This window comes from Natrix helvetica, assembly GCF_964273705.1.
Source record: "Natrix helvetica genome assembly, chromosome: 5".
In the NCBI taxonomy this organism is placed as follows: Eukaryota; Metazoa; Chordata; class Lepidosauria; order Squamata; family Natricidae; genus Natrix; species Natrix helvetica.
Genome location: NC_138551.1, coordinates 84,335,121 through 84,346,899, shown reverse-complemented (window position 1 = coordinate 84,346,899; position 11,779 = coordinate 84,335,121). Strand labels below are relative to the sequence as shown.

The 11,779-nt window shown below is 40.5% G+C and overlaps 1 protein-coding gene across 1 annotated transcript; it reads right to left on the bottom strand.

The window, feature by feature from the left end:
- Positions 1-1,189: 1,189 nt before the first annotated feature.
- On the bottom strand, positions 1,190-9,569 carry DNAJC9 (DnaJ heat shock protein family (Hsp40) member C9). The gene is made up of 5 exons (XM_081956192.1): positions 9,318-9,569; positions 5,609-5,749; positions 4,036-4,290; positions 3,475-3,561; positions 1,190-2,353 (listed from the first exon to the last, which is right to left on the bottom strand). The coding sequence occupies exons 1-5, from the start codon at positions 9,564-9,566 to the stop codon at positions 2,243-2,245; spliced, it is 843 nt and encodes a 280-aa protein (XP_081812318.1). The 5' UTR covers positions 9,567-9,569; the 3' UTR covers positions 1,190-2,242.
- Positions 9,570-11,779: the final 2,210 nt, after the last annotated feature.

Below are 11,779 nucleotides of genomic sequence, written 5' to 3'. Positions count from 1 at the left end.
TATTTGAGTTGAAATTAAATATCAGGGTTGGGTCCACCTCCTGGATTCAAAAATGGCAGAAATTGGAAATGGAAAAATGAATTTCCAGAATACTTTACAATTTTTCATTCTATTTTTTTTTCCACCAAAAAGCTCAAGGTTGGTTAAGTATGCTGTGTCGTTTTAACCTCAAGGCAAATCCTGTGTAACAGGGTAGGCTGAAAACCGCCGGCTCGGGGTCACTCAGAAATTTATTTATTTGGTAAAATTATATAGCCACTCACATATGTGACTGAGCAGCTTAGAGTTAAAAAGCACAAAACAATATCAGACAATAACCAAAAATCATAACAAAAATCAATAAAAGCTTTAAACACCGTGTTTTCTTGAAAATAAGACAGGGTCTTATTTTCTTTTGACCCCCGAAATAAGCGCTTGGCCTTATTTTTGGGAAGGTCTTTTTTTTTGAGGTGCAGGAGGTGGTGAGCGTGGTCATCTCACGATAGCTGCTGTGTTGCGCGTTGCTCAGCCTGCCACTCTTTTTCAGCGGCCATTAACGTGAGAAAAGGGGCGCAGTGGCTAGGGTTGCAGAAGCGGCCGTTAGGTAAGGGCATGTGGGGTGTCCGGGGCATGTTCTCCCCTCCCTTTCCCCCCCCCCTCCAGCCTCGCCTCCTCACTTTGTGTTGTTTGCATGGCCTGGAGAGGGCAAAAATGGCCTTCCCAGGCCCTCCGGAATGCCAAAACTCAGCTGGCGCATGTGCACCAGAGCTGACAGTTCACATGCCAGCAAATATGGCTCCGCGTGCCACCTGTGCCATAGGTTCGCCATCATGGTTATAAGAGATATTAGAAAGGTAAGTATTACTTTCCCCATCCCGGCCAGCCTAGGTTTGAGCCTGTCAAACTGATTGGATATGGGTTTGCCACAGCCAGCGTCTCTTCTAGAATGAAATTTGAGAGATAAGATACTCAAAGATTGATTCCCACCACTCTTTACATCAGACATATCCAGAGAATTCAAACCCTCACAAACATTGATACGATTGCATATTAATTGCTTTTAAGAAACTTTCTCTTCAAGATTTCAATTTCACTGCATTTAATACCAGTAAAGATTTCAGTTCATGCAGCACCGTTAAAATTACTTGTAGAATTGTTAGAAAAGTTTAAAATTGTTCTGACACAGGATTAACAGACTCACGAAACAGACTCCTTGTGCCGAAAAGAACCCATTTTTATTTGATTAATGTGAATTCCTGGCATTCACATCCAGAAAAGTCCCGGCAATAAGCCTTTAAAAACAGACCTTATCAGTCCTTGGATAGTTGCCAGGCCGAACTTCCAGTCACAACGCTTAAAATGAAAATATCTGGCAAAGAGCTTTTGTGAGACACGAACTCAGATAAGCAACTCTTCACAATAATATGTAAACGAATTGTTTCCTGCAAACACCACTCCCCTTTTCCTCCTATTTATTCCTAAGGACGGGCCATATTAGGGTCCACTTGTGCCTTTACTTCCTAGGCGACCCCTGTTCCTTAGTTGTTCACTCCTCTTGACAGCTCTGCGCATATGCACATCTGGAACAGGCTACAGCTGTTCCTTTTCCCTGCTCATCTCCAACTCCGAAGGCAGCTGATAAATGTCAGACAGCCCTGGCCCCCTTTCTGCCTCCGACGCAGAGCACCCATCAGAGGCTTCCCCAGACTAGGACTGGCCCATGTTCCTCCCCAACCTCCTCACTGTCCAAGTCCACAACAAAAATATAAAGGCCTTATGTATGCACATCAACTGTTAAAATTACTTGTAGAGTTGTTAGAAATGTTTAAAATATAGAATCCTTATGTATGCATACAAACGATAATCATTTTGGACTCAAGGCACTGTCCTGATAATAGCTTACCTACTGTATCTGGAAAGTTGACTTAACAATCATTTCTAAGTGTTTCCAAATACCTGTAAGCTTGACTTAGTGTTTCTGATACACTTCTGAAAACACATTTAAGTTTAACAATTTGCTCTTTTTTAATTTTAAAGGTTTTACATTCAACTTAACAGGTGAACAATGTTATTTTACAGAAATATAGTAAGTTTTTGATCAGGTTTTCTGTGTGCAGAAAAGCTGTTCCTCTAAAACATTCACAGCTGTTTTGCTGGAAATTTGCTAATTGTATCTAAAATCCTGCTGTGTTTCTTTCACATCAATTATTTGCTGAAAGTGTGCTGCAAATTAGGGATAAATGAAGATCATTTATAATACCAGTCATTTTTTAGCAGTTGCTTTCTTTCCTCCTTTTTTGGATTTCTTTGCATACTTTGCTTCCATCTGGGCCACAAAATCTTCCATTTCCTTTTTTCTATTACCCATTCTACTCTGTTACATGGAATAAAAACAAAGTTGGTTAAAAAAGCAAAATATTAGCTTCGGTTATAAAAAAGCATTACCGTTTCTCCTCATTTAGCAACTACCTCAGGTAGTGGCCATTTGCAAATATGGCAATAAATGACAGTAAACAAAATTCTTAGTAATGCACACACTTGCACTAAATTTTTGCACCTGAGAGTATGCTCTGAATTTAGAATAATGCTGGCATAATGCATTAGAGCAGGCGTGTCAAACCCGCTCACATCGCAGGTCGTATTGCGATATATCGCGATGTTTTTTGCCTCTGCGGAGACAGGGTGAGTGTAGCCTGGGCGGACCACCAGTTTGACAGGCCTGCACTAGAGAACTTTATCTGAAGGAGTCAGCAGCAACCAGCAATTTTTGCAGTATCTCTCTCAGTCACGGATTTGCTTTGCTACCATTTTGCTTAATGACAAAGTTCATTGAACAGATTGGGGTCATTACACGAGTACAAGTGTACATTTTATCAAAATAATTCAGAAACTGTACAATAGCATCAACGTCAAAAGCATTTAAAATATGCAGATTTAAAATAGGATTGCTGGAAGAATCAAAACTACTGTTTAAAAATGATAAAACATCCACGAGCTACTTGTTATCAAGATGCCTGTTAATTAAATATGCTACAAAGATCAGAAACAGATTCCCAGGAGATTATTGCTGTGTTCTGTATAGGAAAATTACACTTCAATTCAGATCCTCTACCATATACTAGCAATGGGTGGAAACTAATCAAGGAGAGAAGCAATTTAGAACTGAGGAGAATTTTCCTGACAGAACAATTAATCAGTGGAACAACTTGCCTCCAGAAGTTGTGAATGCCCCAACACTGGAAGTCTTTAAGAAGATGTTGGACAACCATTTGTCTGAAATGATACAAAGTTTCCTGTCTAGGCAGGGGGTTGGACTAGAAGACCTCCAAGGTCCCTTCCAACTCTGTTATTCTATTCTACTATCGAGAAGTAAAATTCTTTGTCCCAATGTGAGTCACTGTGGACTAAATTTCATTTTGACATTTTATGAACTCTTTAATCAGTTTAGAAATTATTTTTTCCCCATGATCTTTAAGCGTCTTTTCATAACCTTACTTGAATTAATACTTTTAGATCATCATCTCCTTCACCAAGTCCCATTTGTTCTCTGGCTTCTTCTGCCTCTTTTGCTTCCTTTTCTGCCTGAAACAGCAAAACAATACTGAAATGAACTATCCATTTCTTTCCTAACCGGAATCACCAACTGCAATTTATTTAGCTTTTAAGGAAATATTCCCTCAGCAACCATTCTTTGAGTCAAACTGGCCAAAGCCGCACATGAATTTACGGTAAAGTGAATCCCCAGGAATAAATCCAAAACCTTAATAACTGTTTTTAGTAATCTTCAAAAAAACACATATGTATATTCTGTACATGTCATTGACTATAACTTTATATTATGTTCATAGCTTTAGAAATGTTTTCTGAAAAAATCACTAGAATATAAGATAAAAAAAAGATAAGGGGATGAGTCACTTTCAACAATTCTACCTTGATTTAAAAACCTGAGGATTATAATCTAAAGATAAATGATGTACGCTGCATACACTGAGACATTTAGAATTATATTTAGTGTTACAAGCTTTATTAATAAATCTTGTCACCAGTTAAACGTACCTTCCTTTTTCTTGCATTTCTGTTTCTCTTAGACTCATTTACAAAAGATTTATAAGATGGAAGTTCTCCAGAATCAATGGCATGTTGAATAATCTCTCTTATTCTTGGTTCATCTGTATAATCAACACATAGGACAGACTCCATGATTTTGTCCATGTCACCTTCAAAGTCTTCATATGCGGTTTTAATATCCTCCAGCTCTTCTGTGGAATGTTTGTATTTCTTTTCAAAATCTTTAATATTTTTTACAGTTATCTAATGGATTAAAAAAAATTAAAACTTTTTTTTAAACAAGCTCAAGTTAGAAATATTTTCTACATTCACTGTTTTCCTCTTCTAATCATTCAAGCTCATCTGAACCAAATCTTTCTGACATAAGAAGGAATTCTGTATGCGGAGTCTAGAACCAGAGAAGAGAGTTTCAATTTAAGCAAAATCAGCAATTAATGTAATGTAATGTAATTAATATAATATAATAACAGAGTTGGAAGGGACCTTGGAGGTCTTCTAGTCCAACTCCCTGCCTAGGCAGGAAACCCTACACCACTGCAGATAAATGATTATTCAACATCATCTTACAAAATTCCGGTGTTGGAGTATTCAAAACTTCTGGAGGCAAGTTGTTCTACTGATTAATTGTTCTCACTGTCAGGAAATTTCTCCTGAGTTCTAAGTTGCTTCTCTCCTTGATTAGTTTCCACCCACTGCTTCTTGCTCTACCCTCAGGTACTTTGGAGAATAGTTTGACTCCCTCTTCTTTGTGGCAGCCCCTGAGATATCAGAACACTGCTATCATGTCTCCCCTAGCCCTTCTTTCTATTAAACTAGACATGCCCAGTTCCTGCAACCGTTCTTGATATGTTTTAGTCTCCAGTCCCCTAATCATCTTTGTTGCTCTTCTCTGCACATTTTTTCTACATCGTGGCGACCAAAACTGAATGCAGTATTCCAAGTGTGGCCTTACCAAGGCATTATAAAGTGGTATTAACACTTCACGTGATCTTGATTCTATCCCTCTGTTGATGCAGCCTAGAACTGTGTTGGCTTTTTTGGCAGCTGCTGCACACTGCTGGCTCTAGTTCAGCAGTGTAATCACTGGTTGGCAGCAGCTCCTGGGAGCTTTGAGCTGAATATTTTCCTGTTCTATTTGGAGATTCTAGAGTTATAAGTCTGGGAAATTCACATGCAAGGCCCACGTTCATTAATAACTTCAGGATTTTTAGGGTTCAGAGTAAAAAAGTATAAGCTACTTGCATTTTAGCAAAAGGATTTAAAAATTAATAATTTCTGATGTTTATATAAAATTCCAGAATGATCAGAACTGCTTCTCTTTAATTATAGCGTTCACTAAGCCTTCTTTATTAAGTTTGTTTGCTGCCCATGTTGGGAACAATGAAGTAATGATAAAAAGAAAAAGAAACTTGGCAACTGACTTTAGCTATGATAAAAGTCTATGTTAAAACGATGTAGTATACAAAACTTACACAATAATAATATATAAAAAATGTTATCCTGGAAATACTAATTCTGGCAATTCAATTATATAGTTCATATACAGTTAAAAAAAACCCACTTTTTTAAACAGCAACCTCCAATATTCTTCCCAGTTACAATCTTGAGTCAACACTGTTGATTCCTCATCCACGATCCCTTGTTGATCATACAGCGCCCGCTGTTCCTCATCACTTAGTACTGCATACACCTTGCCCAGGATCTAGGAGAATACAGACAAACCTTAATAATTCAAAATGGCCTGCTCCCTTCCCTTTCCCTCTTCCAAAGGGCCTATTTTAGGGCCTTCTCCGTGGTGGCTCCCTCGCTCTGGAACATCATTACCCCAGAGATTAGAATGGCCCCCACTCCAATACTCTTCTGGAAGATTATATAAAGACCTGGTTCTGCCAGCAGGCCTGGGGAACCCATAACAGGATGGAGCCCATTAAATGGCTCGTGTGATCTGCTGTTGCCGGGGCAGGGGGATGGGAGGTGATTTTGTTATAGAGTACCATATTAATTTATTTGATTCTTTTTGTTAGTTTTTATTGTTTTAAATGTGATTTTTCTGTATGGTGCCTTGAGTCGCTATGGGTGAATAGGCGGCAATATAAATTCAATAAATAAATAATAAATAATTTTACATTATCATCATTTTTTTAATAATAAATCTACTGCTGAAGACTTATCAATCTGTAATTGTGGTCACCCTAAGTAAGCAGAATTTAAAATAATAACTTTTAAACTCTTTTTAAAACAAAACAATGGACTCTTCAAAATATATGGATGGTTTGCTCTTTAGATGTAAAAGCTTTTTATAAAAATAACAATTTAATATATTTACTGCAAGCACATTTATGGTGCTTCGTTTAACTCTTAAGCAGCCTACAAATTCAAAGCCAAACCTCAAAACCACAGAATAGTAATGCAGGTAGTCCTTGGCTTATAACCACAGTCGAGCCCAAAATTTCTGTTAAGTAAAACATTTGTTAAGTGAGTTTTGCTCCATTTTATGACCTTTCTTGTCACTGTTTTTAAGTGAATCATTGCAGCTGATAAGTTGGCATTCACTTGTTAAGTGAATCTGACTTCCCCACTGACTTTGCTGGTCCGAAAGCCGCAAAAGGGGATCATATGACCTTGGGACATAGCAACCGTCATAAATAGGAACCAGTTGCCAACCACCTGAATTTTCTTCACAGGACCATAGGGATGTAACAATCGTAAGTCACATTTTTCAGTGCCATTGTTACTTTGAACGGTCACTAAACAAACTGCTGTAAGTCAAGGACTAACTGTCCTGTAATTAGATAGGCCAGGCCACTATAAGAATCTTGCAAAAAGTTCCTGGTGAGGTCAATTTATATTTCCCCTTGCTTCTTATATGGGGGTGGGGGGGTGTCAGGAGGCATAAATGGCCACATTTATTTTATGATTGAGAGGCAGAGCCCTCTGTATCATTATAGCACAGTAGTTCTTAACCAGAGGTACCAATACTAATAAGAATATACTAATAATACTAATAAGAAGTCCAAAACAGGATGCAAGCCAAGTTACCAAAACTTTTGTCTTTAAAATTAACTCGTGGGAATTGGCAGGCAAGGTGTGCATAAGCGCACCAGCGTGCCTACTGTCCCTGTCCTACTGTCTCCATTAATTCATACCCACTGTGTTCATATTTATGTTTATACTTATACCTGTTATCTTTTACATGTTTGACAAACTAAATGAAATTAAATGACATGCTTCCTATTTCAAATTCAAATAAGGTGGCTTTTATGGGTCTGAGAATATCCCGCCACAAATTTGAGCATCATCTGGGATGCTTTGTCCATCTCTTTTATGTCACAACCTTGGACTGACACAAAGCCAAAAGCTAGCCAGAGAATGTCAGTTAAAAGTTATACTCCAGAATCTCATCCAGGCTTGTTGTCACACTATCTTACACTTCCAATATTTATATTCTCTACCTTATATTTGTCATGGGTGTCCTCTTTCTGACTACCCCCCAAGATGCTATGACTGGAAAGGCTTCCACTTGCTAGTTTTCTCTGTCTCAGGTTAAGGTACGGGAGGGTCACCCAGTATGGCCTTTGCAATCCTCGCCAATATAGAATAGAATAGGAAATAGAATGGAGAATAGAATAGAGAATAGAACAGAACAGAACAGATAATACAATAGAACAGATAATACAATAGAACAGAGAGTAGTATAGAATAGAATAAAGAACAGAATAGAGAATCGAATACAGAATAGAATAGAAAATAGAATAGAACAGAACAGAGAATACAATAGAACAGAGAATAGTATAGAATAGAATACAGAATAGAATAGAATAGAATAGAGCAGTGAGTGAACCTTTTCGGCACCAAGCACCCAAACCAGAATGCGTGTGCATGAGTGTGTGTGCTGTAGGTCCAGAAACCCGAAGACCAGTTGGCATGCACGTGCTGGCCTGCTGGTATTCGGGTTTCCAGCACATGCATGCGCACCGGCCATTTGGTTGTGGCACATGCCGGAGCACCGGAAACCTGAAGACCAGCTGGCCGACACATGCGAGCCTATTTGGGGGGCATTTTTAAGCCTGTTTCTGGGCCAGTTTTCAGGCCGTTTTTTTTGGCTGTTTTCTGGCGCTTTGGTGCCTGTGAAGACCAGCTGGCTGGCGCGCATGCGTGTGCTGGAAACCCAAACACCATCTGGCCAGTGCGTGTGCCCAGAGAGGCCTCTGTGCGGGCCATAGGTTTGCCATCACGGTAGTAGAGAATAGAATAGAATAGAAAATAGAATATAGAATGGAATGGAATAGAATTCTTTATTGGCCAAGTGTGATTGGACACACAAGGAATTTGTCTTTGGTGCCTATACTCTCAGTGTACATAAAAGACAAGATACATTCATCAAGAATCAAAAGGTACACCACTTAATATAGCCATAGGGTACAAATAAGCAATCAGGAAACAATATCAACATAAATCATAAGGATACAAGCAACAAAATTACAGTCCTGCAGTCATAAGTGGGAGATGGGTGATAGGAAGGATGAGAAGACTAATAGTAATAGTAATGCAGCCTTAGTGAATAGTTTGACAGTGGCGAGGGAATTATTGGGTTTTGTAGTACAATTGCCCTGGCTAACTAACATGGGTTTTCTTGTATTTTACACCTGCCTTTTTTCCAAATGTCCTCAGCACAGAAGGGGAAGGAGTGTTAACTTTCCAATCCAGTCTCCTTCGCTTAACAACCACCAGCTCCGTTCCAAGTTAGCTTTCATTGAGATTAAGAAAGGCTGTGTCACCTCTTTAAAGAGTTTTCCCCGAGTTCAACTTCAAGGGACCGACCAAATGAAGCCTTTCTTCTGCAGCTTTCTTCAAAACAATCTCCCCCTGCTTCTTCCAAGGGTTGTGTGTGTTTGTGTGTGTGTGTTTGGCTTAACTTCCCAGTCTGGGATTTCCTGGTGGTCTCCCATCCCCCTGCTAGTCTGAATTGTGGCCATAAGTTCATTTTCTTTTTCTTCTTTCTTTCTTCTCTCTCTCTCGCCCCCTCCCTCCCTTCCTCTTCTTTCTTTCTTTCTTCTTCATTTCTTCTTTCTTTCGTCTCTCTCTCTCTTTCTTTCTCTTTTATTCCCCCTTCCATCCTTCCTCTTTCTGTCTTGTTTAACTTCCCAGTCTGGGATTTCCTGGTGGTCTCCCATCCCCCTGCTAGTCGTGTCCCCCCCCCCCTCCGCCTTCTCCGCAGTCCAGGGGCCCTATGGGAAAATAAACCGCCCCGGGAGGGTGCTGGACTCTACCTGGAAATGCCGGGTGGAGCGCTCCTTATCCGCCGGCTCAGCGCGGTCCGGATGCACCCGGAGGGAGACCCTGTGGTAGCCCCGGCGGATCTCATTGGCCGACGCCTCAGGCCTCACGCCCAGCACCTGGTACAGGTCACCCGCCCCGAAGGCCTCCCGGCACAACTCCAGCAAACCCATCTTGTTGTGGTGGTGGTTAGGTGGTGTGTTTTTTTCCCGCGATAGAGACTCGGAGTCGCTTGTGCGCATGCGCCAATGCGGCCCCGCCGCCTCTTTCTCCTCCTCCTCCTCCCCCCCCTGCTCGGCAGCGCGCAGGCGCCCGGCTTTCCCGCCTGTCGTTTCCCTCCAACTTTTACTTTACGGCGCGGGTCAGGCGGTGTCGCAAACAAAGGGAGTCAAGGAAACCGAAGGAGCCGGGGAAGCGTAAAACCGTAAAATGGGTAGAGACGCGCGCCAGCCACAGCCCTCGGCTTACGACCGCCACTGAGCCCAAACGTATGTTTTAGACCAGTGTTTCTCAAACTTGCTATGCTGGCTGGGGGATTCTGGGAGTTGAAGTCCACAGGACTTAAAGTCGCCAAGTTTGAGAAACACTGTTTTAGACCTTTGTTACGTGGGTGTTGTTTTTCCCATTTTACCGCCTTTCTTGCCACACTTGTTGAGTGAATCTGCCTTCCCCCTTGACTTCGCTTGTCAGAAGATTGTAAAAGGGGATTTACACAACCATGGGATCCACAGCAGCGACCGTCATAAATATGAACCAGTTGGCCAAGCAGCTGAATTTTGAGTGCAGGATCCTGGGGATGCTTGCAAAGGTTGTAACTGTGAATGACGGTCATAAGTCATTTTTTGTCAGTTAACTTGGAACGGTCACTAAATGAACTGTTATAAGTTGAGGACTACCTGTATTCAACGGATCCCGAGTGATGTGCTCTGCTTTGCAGCCTGGGGCTGTCCAGGGAGCCCTGCTGGTGCTTTGTATATCACAGCTTAGTTATTTCCTAAGTATTCAGTACACAGTCCTCCAGTTACAAGTTTATTAGGAGCCGTTGGAAGTTACAATGGCACTGAAAGCAGTTCATTTAGTGACCGAAGTTACAACACATGGAAAAAAAGTGACTTAGAACCATTTTTCACACTTACGACCATTGCAGCATCCCTATGGTCTCGTGAACAAAATTCAGACACTTGGCAACTGACCCACAGGTCTTGAGTTTTGACACCCCTGCTGTAGCGTCTGTCATCTACAACTCTGTAAGTCTCATTTGATTCTGCAACCCAAGACAGACAGACAGACTTCAGAGGATAATCAGAACTGCAGAAAAAAACAATTACTACCAACCGCCCTTCCATTGAGGACCTGTGCACTGCACGAGTCAAAAAGAGGGTTGTGAAACCAATTTCATTGTATTTATTTTGTACAATGACAATGAACTATACTATACTATAAAATGTCTACAGACCCCTCACATATCCTGGACATAAACTGTTTCAATTCCTGCTCTCAAAACGCTACTAGACACAAGAACAGTTTTTCCCCGAATGCCATCACTCTGCTAAACAAATAATTCCCTAAGCTGTCAAATTATTCACTAAGGCTGCATTACTATTAGTCTTCTCATGGTTCCTATCACCTATCTCCTCCCACTTATGACTGCAGAACTGTAACCTTGTTGCTTGTATCCTTGCTTTATATTGATATTGTTTCCTGATTATTTGTACCTCATGACTATCATTAAGTGTTGTATTTTATGATTCTTGACGAATGTATCTTGTCTTTTTATGTACATTGAGAGCATATGCATCAAAGACAAATTCCTTGTGTGTCCAATCCCACTTGGCCAATAAAGAATTGAATTCAATTCAATACTATTGTTTCCACCTAGCTAGGCAGAGGCCTATCAGCAACATTCAAATTGTATGATCCTTCATTCTATTCATTGGAATTTCTCTCCCCCACACAACAGCCCAAATCTCAAATCTGTTCCAATATCTCCAAAATTCTGGAGTGGAAGAAATATGTTAGGATTCATTCAGCTGACATAAACTATGCCACAAGAGCTGTGGTGGCGTGGTGGTTAGAATGCAGTACTGCAGGCTACTTCTGCTGATCACTGGCAAAAGACAGTTTGACTTTCACCAGGCTCAAGATTGACTCAGCCTTCCATCCTTCGGTAAAATGAGGACCCAGACTGTCGGGGGTAATGTACTGACTCTATAAAACCTCTTAGAGGGCTGAAAAGCACTGTGAAGTGGTATATATGTCTAAGTGCTAAGTGCTATTGCAGTACTAATCACTCTGCCAGATCTAAACAGCAATACTAATATATTTTGCATAAACCTTATTATAGTTCTTTATTTTTTGCAATTGTTTTATGTGTATATTCATATGTGTTGTTACTAGACACATTAAAATGCATCTTCAAAATACTACTGAAAATTTGTGAACCAATGGTTTAATT

What these genes read in the sequence shown, in the direction of transcription:
- DNAJC9 (XM_081956192.1), bottom strand. Translation starts at nt 9,566, where the DNA reads ATGCGCACAAGCGACTCCGAGTCTCTATCGCGGGAAAAAAACACACCA. An exon ending in GGAGGTTGCTGTTTAAAAAA is followed by an intron (nt 4,291 to 5,608) that starts GTGGGTTTTTTT and finishes TTAATCCATTAG; the next exon opens with ATAACTGTAAAAAATATTAA. An exon ending in GAAATGCAAGAAAAAGGAAG is followed by an intron (nt 3,562 to 4,035) that starts GTACGTTTAACT and finishes TTGCTGTTTCAG; the next exon opens with GCAGAAAAGGAAGCAAAAGA.